Source organism: Drosophila virilis, chromosome 3 (genome assembly GCF_030788295.1).
Source record: "Drosophila virilis strain 15010-1051.87 chromosome 3, Dvir_AGI_RSII-ME, whole genome shotgun sequence".
Classification (NCBI taxonomy): Eukaryota; Metazoa; Arthropoda; class Insecta; order Diptera; family Drosophilidae; genus Drosophila; species Drosophila virilis.
The window spans coordinates 23,276,195-23,300,000 of record NC_091545.1 but is presented as its reverse complement, the minus strand read 5'-3'; the positions used below and the strand labels follow the sequence as shown (position 1 = coordinate 23,300,000).

The 23,806-nt window shown below is 40.7% G+C and overlaps 3 protein-coding genes across 3 annotated transcripts in view; 1 reads left to right on the top strand and 2 right to left on the bottom strand.

Annotated features, from left to right (window-relative positions):
- Positions 1 to 846, bottom strand: part of Eip75B (Ecdysone-induced protein 75B) — a 105,981-nt gene extending 105,135 nt beyond the window's left edge. The window contains exons 1-2 of the mRNA XM_015176028.3: positions 607 to 846; positions 1 to 138 (exon numbers count right to left, since the gene is read on the bottom strand). The exon at positions 1 to 138 is cut by the window's left edge and continues 2,023 nt beyond it. The gene's annotated coding sequence lies outside the window, so the exon portion shown is untranslated. The remainder of the gene's footprint in view (positions 139 to 606) is intronic.
- A 13,808-nt stretch (positions 847 to 14,654) lies between these two features.
- Positions 14,655 to 15,605, top strand: LOC6624131 (uncharacterized). Its single transcript, XM_002048300.4, has 2 exons — positions 14,655 to 15,044; positions 15,117 to 15,605. The coding sequence occupies exons 1-2, from the start codon at positions 14,736 to 14,738 to the stop codon at positions 15,456 to 15,458; spliced, it is 651 nt and encodes a 216-aa protein (XP_002048336.2). The 5' UTR covers positions 14,655 to 14,735; the 3' UTR covers positions 15,459 to 15,605.
- A 5,056-nt stretch (positions 15,606 to 20,661) lies between these two features.
- Positions 20,662 to 22,673, bottom strand: LOC6623559 (peritrophin-44). The gene is made up of 2 exons (XM_070208608.1): positions 20,995 to 22,673; positions 20,662 to 20,930 (listed from the first exon to the last, which is right to left on the bottom strand). The coding sequence occupies exon 1, from the start codon at positions 22,131 to 22,133 to the stop codon at positions 21,009 to 21,011; it is 1,125 nt and encodes a 374-aa protein (XP_070064709.1). The 5' UTR covers positions 22,134 to 22,673; the 3' UTR covers positions 20,662 to 20,930; positions 20,995 to 21,008.
- Between the last annotated feature and the right edge of the window lie 1,133 nt (positions 22,674 to 23,806).

The window sequence follows — 23,806 nt, the reverse complement described above, 5'->3', positions numbered from 1 at the left end:
GAGGCCTTGTTGTGATTGAGAATGTTTTTTTGGATGTTCCAATATATTAATTACTAATAATACTTGTTCTTGGTTTCCTTTCGACTCCCCAGCAGCTTTTTGTGTTGATGATGAGTATGTTGTAGGTATTTTAAGTAGCTTGATTAACAATAGGGAAGAAGAAGAAAAGTTAGTATGGGCATGTTGCAGGCATATGCCTGGAATTTATATAAATATATATAAATATTTAGCTTTTGTTCGATTCAAAGATTTACTTTAATTCTTTCGAATTAATTTTCATTTTTCTTTAAGCAATTATTTAAAATTTCAATATAAGCATAAATAAAAAAAATATTTATAAATTTAAATAATTGGCCGTTAATTAAGCTATATTATTTCATTTAATTTTTCTTTAATTAATTATAATTATAATTAATTAATACAAAATTAAAGTTTTTCTTTGATTCTTGCAAATTTATTTGAATTTTTCTTTATAAATATAAATTATAAATATATTTAAATATTTTGATTTGTTGATTAAATCAAAGATTTTCTTTAATTTTTACAAATTAATTATAATTTTATATACTTATATACTAATTATCTGGCAGGGCGAGGCACACTTACTTTTATAAATAATTTAAAGACCTGATTGATTGTTAGCTTGATTGATGAGTTGTTGATTGTTTAAAATTGTTGAATAATATGCAAAATTATGCAATTAATTATATTTATGCTCCGATAATTATTGTTGAATACTTGTATTATTATAATTAATTAATTATAGATGCGTATAAATTAGAGTGTCGAGATTACGAGTATGTTGCAATTATGACAATTTGTCAGCGCTTGATAACATTTTAGTTAAATTCATTCACTTAATTCATCGATTAATATGTATTTAATATATGTTTGATTTATCTCCAAAAATATATATATATATGTATATATATATTTTATGTATGTATGTATATGTTGTACAGGTATATATTAATATTTTGCACATGAAACACAACGCAATAGTTGCCTTTTAATTAATATTATTTAAATTTGTTTCGCTTTTGTTGTTGTTTTTTTTTTTTTCTTAGTATTTTTTCACCTGAGCATTAAGTGTATTAATATTGTTGCTGTCAAACTCTGCTTGTACACCTTTATAAAAATATTTATACATACACATATGTGTGTGCATGTGTGTGTGTGTGTGTGTGAGTGTAGTTGTGTGATCATTCATTAACTTGCAATAGATTTTCGTGTTGCATTGCAGTTTCTTATTCCTTGGCTCTCTTGAGAAATAGTGTGAGAGAGAGCGAGAGAGAGCGAGAGATCGCGGCTTTTAGTTAATTATTTCACTTTGTATATTTATCATTTGCATGTCGCGTCGTTCTTGTGCATCCGTTTGATTTGCACTCTTGTGTTTAGCACTTATGTTTGACATTTGACCTGCGCACCTGGCGTAGAGTTCACGCATTTATTTAATAGGTACAACTTATTGAAACACATTGCTATTTGGCCAGATAATTTTACAGAAAATCTGCAGCTGTTTCGTTCAGCAGCATATTCCAATCAGAATCCGATTTAGTTTTGCAGCAACAGCTGGCCGCAGCTGTGGCCGCGGCGGGGCGGGGCGGGGCGGTGTGGTGCTGTACGGGCCACAAATTATGAAAAGTGAGTATTTAATTTTACGAAAAGTCAATACGTTGACAACGGCAACACTGGCAATGGGGCAATGGGGCTGACACTGACATTGAGGGCCTAGGCGTCGTTCAAGAGCAAGGTGAGAAGCAACAGCGGCAAGGACGAGGACGCTGGCGAGGACGAGGACGAGGACGAGCACGAGGACTTGAACTGGCAACCAACAGCTGTTCGGCTGGGCGGCTTACTGCGACCGTTGGGCGCTGCACAAGGACAAGGACACAGCGCGACGCGAACACGGACACGGACACGGACACGGGCACAGGCACTGGCACATAGACGCGGACATAGACAGAGACAGATCCAATGTTAAGAGCTTGAAACACTTTTGCATTTACAGCTATTTATTTGCTTGCATGCTTATTATTGGCATTCGCATTTGTTGCACTCTTTATCAGCTTTAAGTTGGGCAGCAATCAATTAATTATAATTTCAATTAGCGACGGCAATTTTTTGGTGTTTTTTAGCTTGATTGATGGACGCGCCTCGAATTCGCGACCGCTGCGTGCGCCGTACTTTCTCTGACTGAAACTGAAAATCGCAAATGCCTGCAAAGGCGCGAGAGAAGAACGGAACAGAACAGAACAGAGCAGAGCAGAACGAAAAAAAAAAACCTGCTGAGCGCAAGTGTGTGTGTGTGTGTGTGCGAGAGCTGTGTGAGTGGGCGAATAAGCTGCACAATGAAAGTGAAAACCGTTCGTTGTCGTTGTGTGTGGCTGCAAAGTGGGCACGTCTGTGAGAGCGAGGAAGCGTCGATAGCCGTACGTAATGAGCAGCAGAGAGCGGGAATGAGAGCGAATGCGAGAGACGCGCTCGTGTACTTGTGTGTGTGTGTGTGTGAGAGAGAGAGAGAGCGTGAGCTTGCGCTAGCAAATGAGGAAGCAAAGCTGTAAAGAATACAAAAAGCAAAACATAAATAAACAAAAATAAACGCGAATGAGCAGACGAACGTCAAAACACGCACAAACCAAGTTTCGTTTGGGGTTAACAATTTATGGAATGAGTAGGGTCCACAAATTTGACGGAGTTGCGCCATCAAACAGGGGGTTGCTTACCAAAATAAGAAAACAGGAATACTTTAATAATGAACAGGGGTAGTTCTCTGGGTTGTTGTGTATTTCAGGCGAAGTTTAAGTGGGCGGCAACTTCCGCCCAAAAAAACAACAATACAACAGTGCGTATGAGTAATGTGCGTAAGAAGCTACTACAACAGACAGACAGAGTTACGCATTGAGGTAGGTTCGTGTTTTGAAGACTTAAGGGAAGTTAATTTGGCCAAAATTGGCAAATTCTATTTCAGACATCATACGAAAGGCTTTCTATACTCGAGTTTTCAAAAGAGTGCAAATAAAACTCTTTTGTAAGGCTAGAAATTTAAACACTTTCTCAATTGGCATTGTCAACACCTTTCTGAGCACGTTTCGCATGTGATGCATTCGCATTAGTCAACTCATAAATCATACAAAAGCAACGAACAAGGGCGGCATGAAAAGCTTCCGTAAACGTCAGGTTGTCAAGAGTCACAATTTGACCCCAAACACAAAAAACCGCAACGACAAATGAGCAATAAAATAACACATGTGCATGTTAAAATTGTGTGTGTGTGCGCGTCAACAAGCGCCAGTGACAAAATTCAATAGCAAAGTAATCAGCGAGCAAAATGCAATCTCATAGATGCAGTCTCATTGCAGCCATGTGGAAACAGACATAACAGACACATGTATGTGTGTGTGTACATAACGCAAACACAACAAACGTATTGACCTTAACACTGAATGCTCATTGCTGACAACGCCGCTCCACATACATAGCGTGAAGAAGAACTTGAAATAGAAATGCAAAAGCCAGAGAGCGCGAGAGAGAGTGAGAGAGCTTGAGCGAGCGCAAAACTGCGAGAGAACGGGAGAGCAGCTGGCGCGTGTTTATTCAAGTTCACCAATACCAAGGCAAGGTTAACAGCGGCTGCCGCTGTGTGTGTCACTGGCGCACTTAACAGCGCGTCTACAGCGGCGCTACAGTTGCGCGAACAGCGCCCTGTTAAGAACCAGACGGAAAGAGATTCAATGCTTGATTGCCTGGTGATGGTTATGCGGGGGTAATTGGAGTTGCAGCCCGCCCCATTCGGGCCAGACACTGAAGGTATGGGGGCCTAATGAGGGTTGCAATGTCTGGAGTTCTGAAGTTGTGCAAAAGTGGGCGCCATTTGTGGGCTGGCCTGGAATGAGTCAGACATTTTGGGCAGACAATCTAAACGAGAAACGTCCTTTCGGAACGTCATCTTAATAACTCAATTGAAATGATCTTGATATTGAAAGGTCAGCTTGATTGACAGCGTTCCAGCTTGACTGATTGACTGTATCAAAAGCTCTGCTTATCCCTAAATATAATCACGCCGTTGGATTAGCACAGTTTAAAATTCTTCTATATATGTATCTGGTTTATATACTTTTACTTTGTTTTTTTTTTCTTCCTTTTTTGACAGCATACTTTTTTTGCAATCTCTTTTATTATGCATTCTTCGCAGAACATATTCCAATTGCAAGCACAGTTTTTAACGGTGCTCGTTTTGATCAGACGATCTCACACACACACACACACATATATATATAGACGCACGCGTAAAATACAGTTCGACCGATATGCAATTAAGTATAGATTTGCCACTCACAACAAATGAAAGTTAATCTCACATTTATATGCCGTCAGACTAGAGCAGACAACAACAATAACATTCGGAGCGCATCTGTAGTTAAGAATTGGCTTTGAGAACTTGAAGCTGCTCGCAGAGAACCAAATGCAGAACAAACGTGCGACATGACGTCGTTAACGCGACTGAAACGAGACAGAAATTTGCAAAAGTGAAAAATTCTACTTTCAATATGAAAACTGAACTGCGAAATTGTGCAGCAGCGTCGACTGCGGCGGCAGCAGCAGACACCATCAGCAACAACAACAACGGCCTCTGCTGGGCGGGAGTTGTGCACGGAAGAATGGCCAAAGCCCAAAGCAGAAAGCTGAAAGCGCACTGTGGGTGTGGGTAAGGTAGGTCGTGGTATGGGAATGTCGCTCAGCAAGAGAACGAGAACGAGAACGATAACGAGAGCGCCAGCATGAGCATGAGCGTGAGAGAGCGAGTGTGAGAGCGCATTGTTGCGACGCTGCCGTCGGCGAATGCAGAAAACAAAGCGTAGCCCAGAGAAGTCAATGTACAATACGTTGGGGGTGCAATGAACAAGGGACCGACGATGATGACGGCGACGAGGACGGAAGTGTTGGGCTGCAGATTTGCGCTGTTATTATACCCTAAGGCAAACATGTTAAACGGGTGTATCGAAAATTAGTAACTTAAGTTTATTTTTAATGTTTCTCTTTTTTATGTTTAACCAATCAATATTTCTACGCATGTGAAGTAAGCGTAAAAGCAAGCAAAGCTGGGTATTTAAAACTAGCGTATCTTGTAGTCGGTCAGTATTAATATTAAAATACATATGAAAACAATTAGAGGGTAGCTCACAGTTGCTCAATATTAACATAAGAGTTCATCTAGAGCTCAAAATAAATTTTAAAATATGAATTCTTCTTAGGATAGAAACCGTATTTTGTTGCAGGGTAACTCGTAGCTGCTACGCATAGATCTTAAAATGCGCAGTTGGGTTTGGTTGAGTCTGGAACCGTTGTTTTTGCCGTTGCCCCTTTATGTGTGCTTTTTTTTTTTTTTTTTTTGGGGTTGCAAAGTTTGGCATAGAATTCCTGGAGTTGTCGTAGCATAGAAATTACAAATATACGTATAATTGCAAAATCTAAGGTGGGTGGGGCATTGTCTGTCTGGAGTTGCAACCCTCGAGCAAAGCCTGTTCAACGCCCGTCTTTCAGCTGTGAGTGCAGGCAGGTCTGCCCTAAGACGCAGCCCCTGCTCCAAACTTGGTTGGTTAAGAGTTTGCCTTGTAGCTAAGAGTGTGTCCTTAGGCGTACGGTCTATCAGATGGGCTTCATATCCTTGCGCCAAATTTGGAAACCTCTAAAGGAATAGGCGAGGCCAGTGCAGCTAAATGCTGCAATCTCTAAGGCTATCCGACGTTTGCCTCCATTCACTGACATTGGCTTAATATCATGGTCAATGGCAATGACAAAACCATGAAATACGCCCAGCGCGTGGCAGGGGCAGCCAGACGACACCCCACATAGTTGTGGGCTAGGTTTGGTGGCAAGCCTCACAGCTCGCAGCTCTAAAGTGCAACTTGTGCTCGCTCTCTCTCTCTCTCTTTCTCTCTTTCGCTCTAGCGCTCTCCCATTCTCAGCTTTGAGAACTGCAGTGCAGGGCGCATGTTCCTAGCCGCACGTTGCACATTGCAAAATCCTTCGTTCGCGCTGCACGAAGGTTAACAGTTTTCAGGGGCACTCGCTATAACTATGCAAAGGACTCACTACCAAGGGCAAGGACACGCAAGCATGCGCATTTCCGCATGCACAGAAATCGTTGCATACATACAGGCGCCGCGCCGTGCCGCGCCGCGCCGATGCCGGCCTCCAGTAGGGACTGGGCCAGCTCCTCTTTGGGACTGGCTTCCCCCCGCTCTCAATGCCAAGGTCTGTGTTCACTGGGCGCTGCCTGAACCGGGCTGCCGGCTCTTCGGCAGCTGGTGCTTGCTGCAAATGACATTGAGTGGGCGTGTGCTTCAGCGTGGGTGTGATAGGACTGAGCTGCGGTCTGGCTGCTGGGCAGGCGGCATTAATTTCAGGGTTGTCGCTGCCATTCTCTATTATGGCTTGACCATCAACGAACCCCTTTGTCCTTAAACTATATTTTATTGACAATTATTTAACATTTTTCCCTTGGCATTTCACGGCAATTGATAAGCATTTCATTGTTTGTCAATGTAGCCTTTTTCTCTGCACCAATGGATTGGTATGCTAGATTATTATATAACTAAAACTAAGAGATTTTTTTAGGATAAGTTGCATTTTTGAGAATCGCATAGAAAAGTGATGTTCACAAGAGAGAGGGAGAGAGAGAAACGTATATGGAGATGTTTTTATAAAATAGCCTATGGCATAATTCTCATACTTCCGCACTCCTTTCTTTTATATCTATTTTCTTCTAGCTGACTCTCTTATGCTTATGATATGTTGATAGAGAGATACCCCACTCTATTTCTTTTCCAGTTTCTTAATACTTATGGGCTATCTTTTACATTCCACTGACTTGAATGATTTTGCCAAAGTATCTTTTGCCTTGTACAATTGAAATAATACTGATTGGTATTCTATGTAAAATATAATTTGTTACAGATCTCTCGTAGTTATTTTTCGTTTATAGCATAAGTGATATTATGAGAATCGAATAGAAAGGCGTTGTTTAAGTGCGAGAGATAATAATGCCACACTCGATCCTTTTTATTTTTAAATAAATAAAGTTTATTTAAACAATCACTGTAAGTTTATTATCATATATGCAATATTCCAGCAAGTTTCAAAGGCCAATGGCCTTAAAGGATTCCCCAATTTCTTATTGGGTTTCCCTTGGGTATCGTCCACATTACATTACGATTTATTTGTAAACTATTTACCAATGTCGCACAACTTTTACGAGACAATCGACGTTCCCCGGTGGGCTCTAAACAACAAATACAGACAATGGCCTTCGAGGGATACCCCAAAGCGAACAAAATCGTAGCCAATTATTAGGTCAATGTGCGTGCAGTGAACCGATTTTTGGGGCTAATTCAGCTTAGCCCCAAAATGTATGCTATAAGTCAGTCGCCGCAGCAGTTCAATGAAACAAGAGGACGACGCCACTTTGTTTTATTTATGCACAACCCCCAAAAGGAGCCTAGCCACAGATATAGGAGCAGCGCCCGGTCAGTGACTCATTAGGAGCCGCTGGTAGCCAGAGGCGTCAGCCAGTCCTGGTGTTTGCCAGGACACGTTCGGGCTGTGCTTTATTCACATGCGACAGGCGCACACAGAAAAGGTGCGCAAGCCGTGAATCATTCGCATTCGGCTTGAATGAGTAATCTTTTGTGGCTTACGCCGAGCCGTCGACAACCTGTGTCCATTGCACCTGATGCCCATGTGGATGGCGATGTGGGGGACAGGTTAAACACAAAGTTCAAAGTTCGTCATGGCTCTGCCGCTGTGTACATTAGTCATGAGCATGTGTTCCGTTTGACATGCTACGACAACAATAAAATAATAAAAAAAAACGTATAATCCGTTTGTTTCATCCTCAACGAGAGAGTTCCAGACAGCTTTTATGGGGCATATGTCTAACATTGCAGATTAGGACAGTACTTATTATTTAATATAATTATCCTTCAAGGCGAACAAATCAAATTTTCAGAATTTGTTTCTTGTGAAGCATTTTGTAGAAACGATTCAAGTATTTACGAAAACCACTTTGAATCCGAAAGGAAAGAATGAATGCGAAATGAGAAGAATCATTATCTAGACGATGAAATACCCTAGATATAAAAATATATATACTTTGGATAAATACTCTGGACATAAAGTTCTTAAATTCGAGGGGTTTCAAATAATTTCAAATATTACGCAAACCAATTTGAATCAAGCCAAACAAAAGAATTACAACATTTTATGAAAATAAAATTGTCTTGAAGATAAAATACCCTTGCCAAATACCCTGGAAACCCTTCCTTGTCAAATACCCTGGAACCGAGGCATCGAAGTGCTTCAATTCAAAAGGGTTATTTGTATCCATTTATTCCTATGGCTGCTAAATATTTCCAAATAATTCATAAACCATTTTGAATCAGATAAAAATAACACAATAAAAATTACAAAAATAAAATTAAATAGTATTGAAGCTTGAATACCCCTAATAAATACCCTTGACACATGGCTTCGAACTGCTTCAATTCAAAAGATTAATTTATGCCCAATTATTTCTATGGTTGCCAAATCATCTAAAAGCCCGTTTTTGTAGCTAGTTAGATTCATATGCAGCTCGTAATTCCTATGTTTAATAAAAAACAGAAAAGTTGACAATAGAAAAAACTATTATTCGACCGAGAACTTAAATTATGACAGCTATACGATAAAAAGCTTCGATCTGATTTCAACATTCAATACGAAGATTTCTGAGCAACTGCCACAGATTATATGTATTTATATATACTTTATGGAGTCGGATAGGATATACTCGCATCTGTTTCAAATCTGAGCTACAGATCAAGAATATATTTACATACAAATACAAATCAAGTATATATATATATGTTTAGGGATTCTATGGAGAAGCTTGTAAATTAATATATAGAGATGAAGAATATATAAGCATTATTTAGTCGGAGAGCTTTATTTCGTAAGCCTCAATGATTAACCATAGTTAAATGCCGCTTTGCGGAATCGGGAGCAGCACTTACATCCATTTGCAACAAAGAGCTGGCCACAACCCGCGACTTCTTGCCGTCAAGTGCGGGGCAAGCTTCATTTGTCTGTGCCAGAAATGCATGGTTTATTGACCTTCATGCTGCACATTGCGTCACCATATGCTGTCTCGTCTGTTATCTCACAAAATCCATCAAATTGTCAGCAGGCCGGTGGTGCATGCCCCACCAGCCTGGCCCCTTTGGCTGCCACGGTGTTGCATTGAAATTAGCGAAAGTTTATGGGTTGGTCGGAAATTGGGGGTTCGAGTTGGGCTGTCGCGACCGTTTTGTTTTCTGGTTTTTTGTTGCACAATTTCAGTTAGTAGGTGGTCGGGACAGGGGGCTTATCGCGATGACTGCCTCGAAAAGAGGGCTGACCGGGGGTTGCAAGAGCAACTGTCATTCATATAAATTTGCACAGTTTGTTGGCGTCGCGTTGCTTATTGCTGCCATTAAGGGGTTATAGAGCACAGCCCTACTCTGTCTGTCTGTCTGTGTGTGTGTGAGTTTGAGAGGTTAAAACTGTGCAGAATTTAGATTCAAAGAGCGAACGGTGACCTTAGCGATAAATTCAAATAACAGCAACTGACAAGTGTACGCACCTGAACTGATCTTTGAATGCATTAAGAATACATTAATATTAGCAAAAACAAAGTTTTTATGCTAAACGAATTGATTTCTTAATAGAATGGTATTGAATAACCATTTTCCAGTGTTTTGAATGTGCCAATAACTGTGCAACATGGAAAACAACAAAAAACTATTCAACACACTTTCAATTCACAACTGCTTTCCACCCATTTTTCACAATAGCAAAGGGAATTCTATTCAGGATTCTCAGACTAACAATGGCAATACGTGGATTTCAATTTTTAGTTCATTATTTGATATTCACAAATAGATTAAATATTTCACTGGGTTACATTTTTATGCACAACTTGACACGGGCAAGTCGGGGGAATACTCACTGGTTATTTTTAGGTTGTCAATCAGTTTATATAGAATCTAATCCATTTACAGCTTTTTTATAAGCTTTTTATCAATCAATATGTACAGACACATACCCCAGCAAAAAGGGAGGCAAATGCTCTGGCATGGGTTAAAGGCAAGTTGTGGGTGTTTTTTCTCTTTTTTATTCCTATGTCGCACGTACTGACAGCTTAAATTATATATTCCAAACCGTCAATTGCTAAAGATTTAGCGCACCGCCCTCTCTAGCCAATGTGTAGACGGAGTCCCGGAAACTCTGGGTCGCAGCACCTGGAACTTTGCCGTTTTGTGTCAAAAGCACAACAAACCGACAAGCTGTACGATATGCATATGTGGCGTCTGCAGGGTAATTTGTCATTCGTGCCACTCGCCGCTGTTGGCAATGGGTAAACAACAACAGTTACAACAGCAACAGCAACAACTGCAAATTGCCAGCCAGCGTTACCTGAAGAGGGTTGCAACTGTGACTCACCTTACCTAGTTCCAATTGGCATTACACATGACAATTGCAGCGATTACAGTACTTTCCTCCATTACCGAGAGTACTTTCTCCCATGGAATCGCTTAGGAGCCAACATTACGAAACACACAAATACACACACACACACACACACACAGTGAGAACTTTCTCTAATACAACAGGTAAACATAGAGCTTAGAACTTGCTTAGCAAGTTGCCGTTGCCTTTAAAGAAAATACTAATAACTGGCTTTTGTCTTCCAGTTCAATGGTGAAAAACTTGTTTTTCCTCAGTTGCATTCAAATGCGAAAATGCATTGATAGAAACGGAAAATAGGTGGGCATGCCCATTGCTTAAATACCCTGTCAATGCTCAATAATACAAATTTATAATGAGAATAAGCAAGAGATTAGGTTTCCATTAAAACTTGCAGGTGACTTTTGGGAGAAAAAGCTCGACAGCTACGATGGTAAAATGGTCTTAAAAGGGGAAAATTAATAATAAAAAGAAAAATTATTATAATATTAATAATAACAATAATAAGAGCAACACTAATGAAAATGCTAATGCTAATGATAATAATAAAGAAAAATATAATGATAATGGTAATGATAATAATAAGGATGATATTAGTAATAATATTATTAGTATTAATAATAATAGTAATAAGAGTAATAATATTGATAATAATAATAATAGAAAGTGTAACACAATCGATTTACTATCAAATAATAAGGGAAGCATTCCGTATATGTACAGGGTGATATTTGTATACAAAACCTAGCTGCATGCATAATTAATATATATATATATACTTATTTCATTAGCCAGTCAAACCCCATTTGAACTGCATTGTACAGGGTATATGTTCGCAGCGATGTGCAGCATGGCAATGACCTTAGCCTGAGACATGCAGCCTTAGCCTTGAATCTTCTAATAGTTTCCAGTGTGGTTTGTTGGCTTTTCTTGCACCAGGTGAGGCCTCTTTCTGGAAAACTGGCCAAGCGAGTGAAATTACAAGTGGAAAACCAGTTGGATAATGTGCACGAAAAGCGCTGCAATCGAATGCAAAGCCTTTACCGTCTTCTTGGCAGCCATGCCCTCGGTCAAGGGTAGAGCTCTTGATGCAACCATGCCGGGCAGCCGCAGATCAGCCAAAACCAACTATCAAGTCTACAATTTGATGAGCAATTGTCTGGACAATGACAACAACAACGTTGTGTAATCAGTTGTCGCACAACTAATGCAGCCAACCCAACCACCCCTCCCCCCAGCACAAGAGAACAAAAATCTATCGAGAAGCTACCAACTAACTCAGTTGCACAACTTTTACTTTGGAGACGACAGACGCCAACATTGTACAAGTTTTCTATTTTTTCGTTAGTTTTCACTTGCCACACAATCAACTGAGAGGGAGCAGGGGCAGCGAGTGGGTGGCACGAAATGAGTCAACGGCAAAATGCAGCAGCAGCAGCAGCAGCAGAAGGAGCAGCAGCAGCAACGTGCCGTTGAAAATCTGGTACGGGTAGGTCAACCACCAGACATTGAACCCAGCGCCAGCGCAAGAACAGCAACAGCAACAGCAACAACAACAACAACAACGCTTGAAAGAGCGCAAAGAGTCAACAACAACCCACGTTCCAGCGACAAAAGCATGCAGAAACAGAGGACTGAAGGAGCAGCAGCAGAAGCAGCAGCAGAGTCGCGCAAAATATGTTGCATGCAACAACGGCCGGCACATGGAGCCGGAGAAGGCAGCAAACACGAGTTCGACTTCGTCGTCGTCGTCGTCGTCGTCGTCGTCATCAGCGCCGCATTGTGTGCGAGTTTAGTGGGTTGAGTGACACAGACACAGTTTGCTTTTGGCACGGGAGCGGAACGGGTCGAGCCGAGCTGAACGAGTTTTTTTTCCCTCTTTGTTGCGTATTTCTCCTTTTGCTCTGACTCTTTGCTGTAGTATGTTGTAATAAGCGCGTCAAGTGTTGCCAGTGCACACAGTTTTTCAGTTCTAGCTCGCTTTGCGTTGTTAAGCTGTACAAAAAGAAACAGTCTGGCAACGCTGTGCGAGCCCTTGCTCCCCATTGCATGTGCGGATGTGCGAATGTGGTAGTCGACGTCGTTGCCAACGATTAAATGCAGAAATGCGCACACAGGCGCATGTGAGAGTGTGTGTGTGTGTGTGTGTGTGTGTGCTGGTGTATTTGCTTTGGTCTGCAGCGCGGCGAATGAGAATGCGAGTCGAATCGAGTCGAGAGTAGAGTAGGACAAAAGGGAGACACAATTTTGGTAGCAATGACCTTCACCGCGTTGTTCAAGTTGTGGCGTGGCGCATGCTGTTCTTGTTGTTGCTGCTGCTGCACAGGAAAAAGATAAAAAGATATAATAATAAAGTGATGGGGTGAGCGAGGGGGGGTGGCAGTAAATGATGCATAAGGCGTCGCAGTTGGCATCGCTGTCGTTGGCCTGGTGTGGGCAGGCCAAGTGGGAGGTGATAGTTAGGTGTAGCATTCGCTTTTTACTCGTTCTCTCGTTTTGCACTCTGCGCCCCTCTGCCCCTGCCGCACCGCAAACGCTTTTCAGAGTGCACAAATTAAACATGCGATAGATAAAAGAGCTTTTGTGCTAGGGTTCTGCGGGGACTCCTATGGCTGCCATTGAAAATGGAGAATGGAGTTCATGACCAGATCTGCTTGCTTGCTTGCATGCATGTGTGCGTATGCGTGTGTGTGTGTGTACATGTGGCGTAAACTTGACACTGGCGCTGACTCTGGAGTTGGCTCTGGCTGTGGGTGTGTATGTGGGTGGCTTTGCCCAAAGGGTGCGGCCTGCGCTCAGTTCTGGTTGTTGCTTTCACGTTTTTTGTTGTTGTTGTTTATTTTTCGTTGTGTGTGTTTGTTTTCTTTTTTTTTTGTGAAAATTGCTCAAGTGCGACGCTGCAGACGTTGTTGGTGTGGGTTAACTTTTGGTATCATTGACCTGCTCCGCTCTGCACTCACAATGCCACTGGATGCGGCTCTGGCCGTGGCAGTGGCTCCGTTTTTATGTTTTGCTGCCTTTTCTGTTGCTGCTGCAGTTGTGTGGCAGACAAAAAAAAAACACACACACACATTCACACTCTGATACTCCACCCGGGTTAAACATGTATTTGGTTGCATGGTTGGCCTGAGCAGGCGGCGGGGAGGCATTGGCAAGATATTCACGCTGAGACGCCATTTTGGAAATTGTTGCCAACACAACAGTAAAATTTTGTATGTACGGCAAATGTGCATAGCTTGGCTCTGTCTATGTGTGCCTATTTATGTATTCACCACTTTACAATAGGTTAGTCTGTTATTGTTCTATTCTGCATGCATGTGTGTGTGTGTGTGTGTCTGTGTGTGTGTGTGTGTGTCTGTGTGTGTGTGTGTGTGCTTGAGAATTCGTGTATCCCTGCAGACTTATGTATGTGTTGAAAGTTTTCGCTTTTCGTTGCTTTTCATTTTAATTGTGATGCACTTTTCATCATTAAGTGAAAATCTCTATGGCTGCATTCAGTTGAGATGAGACTTTGGATTGGGCGGCAACTCTTAAAAGCTTTTTTTGGGTTTTTGCTAGCGGCAAAATTTGTTTTTCTTTTTAATAAAGATAAACATCTAAATTGAATAATTTTGTTTTTTTTTTCACCTAATTAAAATATTACAAACTTTTATCTGGATGTTAGTTTATTTGGTTACTCTTAATCCCAGCGAAGGATCTACCCTAAGAGCCTTGCGTGCTTAGCACAAAAACATATTCCTTGAACTCTTGTTCCTCGGGCATGTTCTCTAATGTCTTAGCTATATATAAATCTATTTGCAAATATAAACTTACGCAAAATTCATCTATAAGTATAAATAATACAAAACTAGAAAAATTTAATAAGAGCAAGAGAAACAGATAACTTGTTTAAAAAATTTGACAATGAAATACGTAAGGTTTTACCTAAATTCATGAGAATCGCATAGTAAGGCACACATTAAAAAAAAAATTTCGTTCAATTTGATGGCAGGGGGCGGAAACGTGTGCTGTTAGAACAGAGCTGATCCTTTCAATTTGTCTTAGTAGACATTGCCTTTAACATAGATTTGTTGTGTTTATAGATCAAACCTAGCCCGAGACCATAAATTATACATCCGTAGAGCTGTAAACATCTTATAATATTAAATCAAATAAGTTTTCTATCTTATTGGGATAAAAAACCGCACACAATGGACAACTTTAACGTTCCTAAAAAAATAAATCGAAACGTGATGAAGGCTCTATCTGTCCTTGAGCGCAAATATTCCATATCGGCATTCGTGCCCGCGCAAAGCATTGTCCGTCAGGTGGAGTACCAGATGCGTCGGAGCAAGAAGATGAAAAACATGGAGGACTATGTCATGAGATCGCTGTGCACCTTAACGCATCTGGGTATCTTGGCCCGCACGGGCACTTCGGATTATGCACTGCGTCAATCTCTGCGCTTCCCAAACGGAGTTAGCGCAATTCCATGGCAGACGCCGCACAGTCCGGAAAAGGTAAGCACTGTTCATGCATATATATATATATTTATATATTTATTAAAGCGAATGCATCTTCGCATCAAATAGCGTTCTAGGCGCAATATTAAGGGCTCTAAGAGTGAGCTTGTGAGGAGCATCGCTAAGGCCAGATCCAAGCCGAGAGCTGTAATTAAGCCAGTTCGACGCTCCTCGCGGCAGGCCGGCTCGAAAGCCAAGGCTTGTGAAGCTCTACTAATGCAAAACGCCGATCTCTGTGCCGAGCCAAGGAGCTCTGATGACATTGCCCAAGACGCTGGTATATTGTCAAACGAAGCAACATTTGAAGCACAAAATGACTGTACCACAGGGACATCATCCAATTCATTAATACGTAACGAACGGTGGGACTTTAACCCCCCGCTACCTATAACCGATTCGAGCTACCTTTAAATGACAAGCTTTCGCAAGGGAAATCAAGTATTTTCATTATTTTGCTGCACGAAATTTATTTATTTTATGAAAGATATGCAAGGCAATACTTGAATTTCTCAGTTTTCCAAAATTTTGAATAAACCAAATTTGAAATTACGAACAGAATATTTTTTTTTTTCAAAGTCTAAAAATACAAAGTAATTGCTAGCCAAAGCACTTTCAGCTAAAATTCCAAATAGTTGGGTCAGGCTAGGTGTGCCCGTGTGCTGCAAGTCTGTGTGGCACAAAACGAACGCACGAGAAGCTTATAGAGTGCCATGGCCATTGCCATTGCAACTGCCACACGAATGCAGGCGCAGAGGCGCAGTCAGTGTCAATGCCTGCAGCGCCGCCAAGTAAGAGTGTGGGGCTGTGTGGGGGGGTCGACGACAACGACGACGAGGGCTCTTTTGTGTTATGCCTCGTTGGGAGCAACGACGCCAACGATTATAACATCAACGAGCGTTTCCAGGGGCCATTATCCTATGTTTATGCTAGGGAGCATTCCCGACAACGCATGCGCTTTGTTGCAACTCGAAATGTTGCAGCAACTGCATTGAGCGCGTACTTTTGAACTATAGCAACTGGCATATTCTGCAAAGCTGACAAATTCCCAAGTTTATAAAATCTAAATCATTTAGTTTTATATTCAACTAACATATTTAGCTGGGAATAGATGCTTCAATCAGTGGCTACGACTGATTGACAGCGTTGGCGTTGCCGGACAATTGAGAATTTGATTATGAACTAAACAATACAAAATTTGCATTCAATATGGAAACTTAACCTGCGAACAGGCACCTCTATCACTTGATATGAGAGCAGCGTAAGCGTTGCCAGACAGTTGAAAATGTTATGCTGCATTGATTGATGTGAACTACATGTAATATGTTAAATCCATCTAGGAACAGATACTTGAATCACTGCTTATGATTGATTGAGAGCATTGGCGTTGCCAGAGAATTGAAAACTTTACTCTACATTGATTGATATGAAACGCATTTTAAATGGCAAGCTCAACTGAGAGCAGATCTTCCAATCAATTATTATGATTGATAGTCAGCATTGGCGTTGCCAGACAATTGTGAATTTAAGGCACAAATTGTGCGTGGTTTTCGCAGAGCACGAAAACTTGTTTGGCTAGAAACGCTAGATATTAACTGCGCTTTAGTTGCAGATTCTCCAGCGACTGCAACTGCAACTGCAACTGTAACAGCGTTCAACGACCTTGCAACTCGTTTGCAACATTGGCTGCGGCAACGAGAATTTTCTCGTAGTCACATTAGAGCTCTGCGTTTGCCGCGATTTGGGAAGGTGCGGACCTACTCACGATAGCATCGGCGGCATTTGGTCATTGAACCGCACCGGGCCAACAGACGTCTTCTCCATGCGCTTTATGCCAGCTTTTTTGGTTTTTCCTTTTTTATTTTATTTTTTTTTTGTTGTTGTTTTCCAGTTATTTTAATTCCCTTTTTCCGGCCAGAGTGCAACCCTCGAAATAAATGCTGACAGCTACGACTTTGGCAAACATATCCTGGGCCATAAGTCGCAGTTGGTTTCTCTTTCTACCACTGTCTGGGCCGGTTCGGGCCTGGCTTGGTCTGGTCTGGTCTGGTCTGGTCTAGTGGTCGCCCGGCTGCCCGTCATGTTCCCTTGGCGCATTTCTGTGCGCACTTTTGGTACAGTTTGTGCCCAACACGACATAAACGACGCGGCCCACTCGCCTGCTGCTCCACTACCCCAAAGCTAAAAACGATTTCGTTATCATCGCCACTCTCCGGGCACACCACTCTCCTCGTCCTCGTCCCCTTCCTCGTCCTCGTCCTCGTCGTCGTCGCCGTCGTCGCCCCCAGCGTTTGTTTGTCCAACACGGAAACCGTGTGACAAGGAAGCGAGTGCAATGGCGACTGGGGCAGACGCTTTTGGCTTGGCTCTTTGTCAGAAATGGTGGTTGAATCGGCACAGCTATATGCATATATCATATTTTAGCTTAACAGTAGGAATATTTATGATATGCTGAAGTATACGAAACTTTAGAATGTGAGTTCAAAGAAATTTATGAAGAACTCAATGTAATTAAATATGAACCCGAATTTTGTTTATTTGTCTGATTTTTTAAAGTCAAAATGTTGTGATATTCCCATTTTCCCAATCAATAATTAAGTATTCCGTTTTAAAGAACTCAATTTTTAATGTAAACATATAATTAGCTTTATACGTGTATGATTTCTAGTGTTGAAAAACGTTTTGAAATAAGTTGAGTATTACGAAAGTTATGCAGAAGCTAGCTTTCAAAAATTGTAAAACTTTTGAAAACAATCAGTTTCATCAAGATGAGCAACAAGGTCATTAAATCCTAATATCTTTATATTCAGATATTAGGAAATAAGTTCATCCAGTTCCATTTTCTGGAACAACTCCAAAAGACTTCACTGAACACAAGCTGCACAAGCTGTCGAGTGGCTGACACAATCTACTCCATGCCGCTTCCCGGTTCAGGGCATGATTCGGTGCTCGGCCCACTCTCAAGCCAGGCAAAACGAGAAGCATTTCGTAGCGAAAAAAAGGCACGAGCAGATCAATGACCTGTATTTCACAGGCTGAGACACATTTCAATCGATAAAAGTGAAGAGTTGGGGCACCGGCACAGCGCACAGCACAGACAGATGCCCGCACAGACAACGCAACAACAACAACAGCAACAACAACAACAACTTGCAACAGCAACAACAACCATATGCAGCACGTAAAATATGCAAGCTTCCTGCAGGAAAAGCCAAAATGGCAGACGCTGCCATAGAGCGTGCGGCGTGCGGCATGCGGCATGCGGCAAACGTGACGCCAGTGGCAGTGAAACCAACAGGGGAGCAGGCCTTAGATCCACTCAGAAAAGAGGGTGGCTGCCGCACTAGAATTTTCTAACAAAAACACGATGAGGCAGGGAACTGAGCAAATATATAATTGATATTGCCAGAAAAGGAAATACAGCAGCTTTACATATAAATTGTAGCAAGGTGAGGAACTAACAAATGTTGTGCACAGAGTCCGACATATATAAACAACAACAGCTTTCGAGGGCTTAACAATGGGGAGCTACGGCTGGGACAACCCTTAGAGAGCGCACAACTTAGAGGGTGTTGTCTGAGTGCCCCAGCAGAAATTTTAAGCAGACCGTGGCCATAACTGCTCATTGGTAAATTACTCGCTATATATTTAGCCAAAAGTACTCGATGCGAATATATATGTTACTTAAGAAAGAATTAGACAAGGTTAACTCCAAACCGGAAATTATATGAGGCGAATGTCGTTATGTTAACTAAATATATTATTTTCTTAAATGTAGGATACATTTTATTAAAACAGAATAGATTTTTGCAACATCTACCAAATATTGTAAAGGAAATAAATAAATGCGTATAAATAAAAGTTGAAATTAAGAATGAAAGTTTCCTTTTCCCTAAATGCGTTTAATTAACATAGACTTATGCATCCCATCAATAAAAAGTAAATTCCATTAATAGATTTTACAAAATAAATAGATTGAAATTCCTAAAATTTAAAAATACACAATTGAAATTGAAAATTTGATATGCGATGGATATAAACGCTTTGAAGCTAGGAAACATCATTGCAATCTTTGATAATAATAATAATTTTAATCATCAGCACAAAGATCAACTAGAAGTGGTTGCAATGCTCATAAATTATAAGAAAATAAATAATAATCGCTTGTTAAATGCGATTACACACGAATCCGTTAATAAAAAACTATCCGTTTTACATCTTCATTCATTTTACAAATTTGTTCAGCCAGACGCAGCATCAAAGCCAATTAGCCTTACTAACACACTCCCACGATAAATTCTTTTTGCTTTTGTCTCTTTGGTTTGCTTTTCATGTCACATCGTAGTCTAAAATGGAAACTACAGGGAAAGTCTCTACATGGAAAAAAGCGAAATTTTGCCGGCTGCAGCGTGCAGTTTGCAGCTCTGCAAAACGAAGTTTCATTTGCAGCATTTATGCTCTCTCTCTCTCATATGGGGGTTCAGCCAGCGGCCCCTTTGGTGCAACGGAGTTGGAGCGTCTTCCGTCTGACAGATAATGGCCCCGTGCTTCATACCAAATGCAAATGTTTGCCATGGCATCCACACAGGCGTTGGAAAATGCAAAGCTCAGGATAAGTCGTAGCCAATACCCAAAATATACCCAAAAACCTAATGGGTCAGTGTAAAATAATTATTAACTTATCTTTCGTCTCACGGTAATTACTTACACTTAGCCCATTAAAATTACACGAATTTATAAAAATATGTTGTTTACCCATTTAGACAGTCATCTTTTTGTTGATTTTTTAAACTTAGCTAAGTAGTAAAATCTAAGCGTTTCTTTTAGTTATTGTAAAACAGGCATATTATGTAAGAATGTAATCCCTGTCTAGCTATACACATATATTTTCATACATATAAAAAATGTGTACCATATATACAGATTTGTACTTACCCAAAAATGCACATGAACATCTATCAAATGGACAAATACAGACTTTAATTTATCCATATCACTGAAAAAAAAGATGTCGAAAGTAAGTTAGAGTAGGAAAAACAAGAAACGACACAGTGATCTATTGAGAATGAGAATACGAACAAATTTTTAATAAGATACTTAACGCAATAATTTTAACTACTTAATATTGATGCATAAAAACTTACCTTGAAGTTATGAGAATCGTGTAGAAAGGCGACATTTAAAAGAACACATTTTTTTTTATATTTATTCAGCTAGCTAGCCTTTTTTCTAAAATGAAAAACAATTTTGTTTTAATGTGTATTTCGCCGAAATATTTCGGTTGCACTTCGCCAACGCTCTTAATTATTTTTTTTTATTTGTCTGTGTTTCATATATAAGAACAAACATTAACACCTCAATATTTACATGCATAAATACACACATAGATGCATAAGTTCTGCAAAATATAAAACTTTCAATCAAAGCTTAAGACATATTTATGAGAATCGCACAAGCATAGGCAATATTTAAAATAACTTTCATTACAGATCCGGCCTTGCCGAATTAAATGACATGTCAAATAAGATTTTAATTAAGTGCCTGAAAAAGTATTGTGTATGTATATATTTCAACTAGTAAAACATGTTAAATAAATTAATTGAAAAGATTTACATACAGTACAACTTTTAATTGTGTTAATATATACAAAAAAAAATGTTTACGCGCCAGTCTTAAAATAAAAAAAGCAGTGCAAATCGTGCAGTGGGTGAAGCTCAATAAGCAGTGCATTGCAATACACTGCTTGAATAAACTGCTTGACAAATACCATACCACACTGCTTTATGCATGTGGGGCACTATTGTGAACACCTTTCAGGGCCTGCTTCCTTTTGAGTAAGCTGATATTTTTCAAAAATTGCGCGCGTCGTTTCCCAGCAAAGGATAACTATATAAAAAACATATGATTTACATGTACTAAATGGTTAATTCATATGAATTGATGTCAATACTTGTAGGAATTTATTCATAAAACCCAGTTATTGGGATCGTATTTGTCTTTATCAGAGCTGCAGCTACCGTATTCCTTTTTCTCAGCTGTACATGCTTCAGTAGCTACATCGAAATACATATTGTCGTCGCATTTAAATGGTGTTTTTTCCACACCATTCTCGCACTCAAAATAATTCTGGCAACCCTCAATCTGGGCCAGCTCGAAGCCAGAGTCACGTCCGTCGCAACGATCCTCCGAACACTTGCGATCCGCCCTGGGCTGACAGAGTTGGATATCCTCATTGAAAAAGGTTTCAACGGGGCACTGATGCCACTGCGGTTCCGGATCCGGCACACCAGAGCCCAGATCACGGCAATGGAAATAACCCCGACAGGTGGCACCGTCGGCCACAAATTTATCTCGTATCGCCAGCTTCTTTGTGCCGCAGACATTCTCCGGATACGGATGCTTTTCACAGTCCACCAAGGCCTTCTTGATGCACGTTGCTGTCGCCGCATCATAGTAGAGTCCATCGTCACAAACGATCGTGGTGTTTGCACCCGCTTTGCAAGTAAGATACTTATTGCAATAGAGCTCGTCCCTAATCGTGATACCGGCGGGCACCACATTGCACAGCTCATACTTGGCATTGCATGTCACGAACTTGGGATAATCGCAGACCTGTCTCTCCTGGTCAAACCACATGTCGAAGCCACACACTCCACTAGTCACAAGTTTGGTCTTCTCGCAATAGTACCAGTTGGCACAGTTATAAGCATCGCCCACATAGCCAGTAGTTTTCGAGGTGCACGGCGATTTGCAGTAATTATCCGATGTTTCCAGTGATTTATAGCAGGTGCCCTTGGCCAGATTGAAGTATGGTGTGCTGCCACTGCATATTTCGTCGTCTGTGCTCACATGATTCTGGCACACAACCGTTCGATCGCAGTAGCCGGGCTTGCGTATCTTCGTGCCATCCGGAAAGAGGCGACATATGTCCTTGCCGCTGCTGATATATTCCGTTTGACTGCTGTGCTGCAGCTGGACAGCCAATGCCAGCAGCAGGAGCAGCACACTTGCAGCTCTGACAGTTCCCTGCATTGCTTCTGTTGGGTAAACACAATACCGACTAACTGCCGGCAAACGGGAAGGCGGCATTATATAGACAATAAATTGTAAGTTCTTACTCTCCGATTTGAAGCAGCGAGGCTATATATTAGGAAAACAAATTACTATTTCAGCTCAGATAAGATTTGGCATATCAAATTGCATCGCTATCAGCTGAACCGCCGGCATCCACCTGCCGACATCTGACAATTGCCTGCTGATTGCTGCCATGTTGAAAACGAATTTGCAAAAACCTAAAAGAAGATGTTTATTTTCGGCGCAACGTGACCTTGACAAGCTTTAAAAAGGGCCTGGAAATCCCAAGAACTGCATCAGCTTTTCGCAGAATTTCGATACTGGCGCCAAATGTGGAACATGTTTACGTCTTCGGTTTTTGGTATGATTAATGCTTTGCAGTAATTTATTGTTGGCCAAAGAAGATTTATGACGCAAGATACTTGATAAGTATGTACAGTAATTGTTTCTTAACTGGAGGTGCGTTTCAAAACAGGTGTAAATATATCAATTTTGAAGTAAATACATTTGTTTCTATGCCTGATAACGGATGGCTGACGTCTCAGGTCGCACAAAGGTAAACGAACAGCTGAACAGCAATTATTGACTAGCTCGCATTATTTGTTTGCTTTATTTAATTTATTAACATTTAATATTAAATTTGCAAATACTTAAATTTAACTTTCAATCAGTTTTAAAGAATTATTTCAATACAATTTAAATTGAATTTGATTTGTATTGATTTATATAGAAAGGAATTGCAAAATGAAATGAAAACTCATCTTAAAGCTTTCAAGCTTTACATTTTCGTTGCCCGATGCTTGCAATTCTCAAAAAGTTAAAGGCGTCTCAGTTCCTAGAGTCAAAGGCAAAGCTGGCTGATGATTGAATCGGGGGTTTCTTGAAATAGCTATGCAGATAAGCTGCTACTGTTTTTACTCTAATACACAAGAAAAAAATTTCAAATCAAACTTAGTTAAGCTCAATTGTGGATGTTGTCTATATGGGTATACTTTAATTATGTGACGCATATTGCAAGTATTTCTGTTCAAGTCAATAAACGGCAGCATGTCGAGAACGAGAGAAACCTTCGTTGAACTTGAAGGGCTTCCGAGCTGATCGCGGTCGTCACTTGCAGCGAATACTTACAAAAAGTCATGTAAATGACTGAATATAGACAAATTTATCAGTGTGCTGCAATAATTTTGTATTGATTCAGGTTTGTTTTCAATATTTGCTGTAATACACGCGAAACACTTGTTTTGATGCGCCGCTGATCGGTTCGAATAAAAAGCACTGATTTCGAATGGTGCTAGAATTGAAATGAATTACTTTTTGGGCGATATCTATGCACCAATCGATCTCAGTTCTTCAATTTGAACTGGCTGGTGCATAGTTGGGTGTCGTATTAGTCTATATATATATATATATATTGAAGCACTTCTTGTCACATTCATTCAATCCCATCGCGATCACGACTGATAACGAGGCGAGCGAACGAGTCACAGTTGACGACTGTGTGGGGCACAGGCGGAACCTCTGCTTAAATCTGGGAAACCTGTTACACCTGAGAAGATTTTTACAATAGACCCCAGTGCTTGCTCGTCTGCTCTGCTACGTATGTGAGCGCTTGTCGATATCAACTCGCATTGCTGTCTTTTGGCTTTTACCTAGCCATCACACCTGGGCCAGGCCGGGCACGGCCCTGC

Bases quoted from the DNA above. Each gene is read 5' to 3' on its own strand.
- LOC6624131 (XM_002048300.4), top strand. From the start codon at position 14,736: ATGGACAACTTTAACGTTCCTAAAAAAATAAATCGAAACGTGATGAAG. The intron at 15,045-15,116 runs GTAAGCACTGTT...CGCATCAAATAG, and splicing joins CGCCGCACAGTCCGGAAAAG to CGTTCTAGGCGCAATATTAA.
- LOC6623559 (XM_070208608.1), bottom strand. From the start codon at position 22,133: ATGCCGCCTTCCCGTTTGCCGGCAGTTAGTCGGTATTGTGTTTACCCA.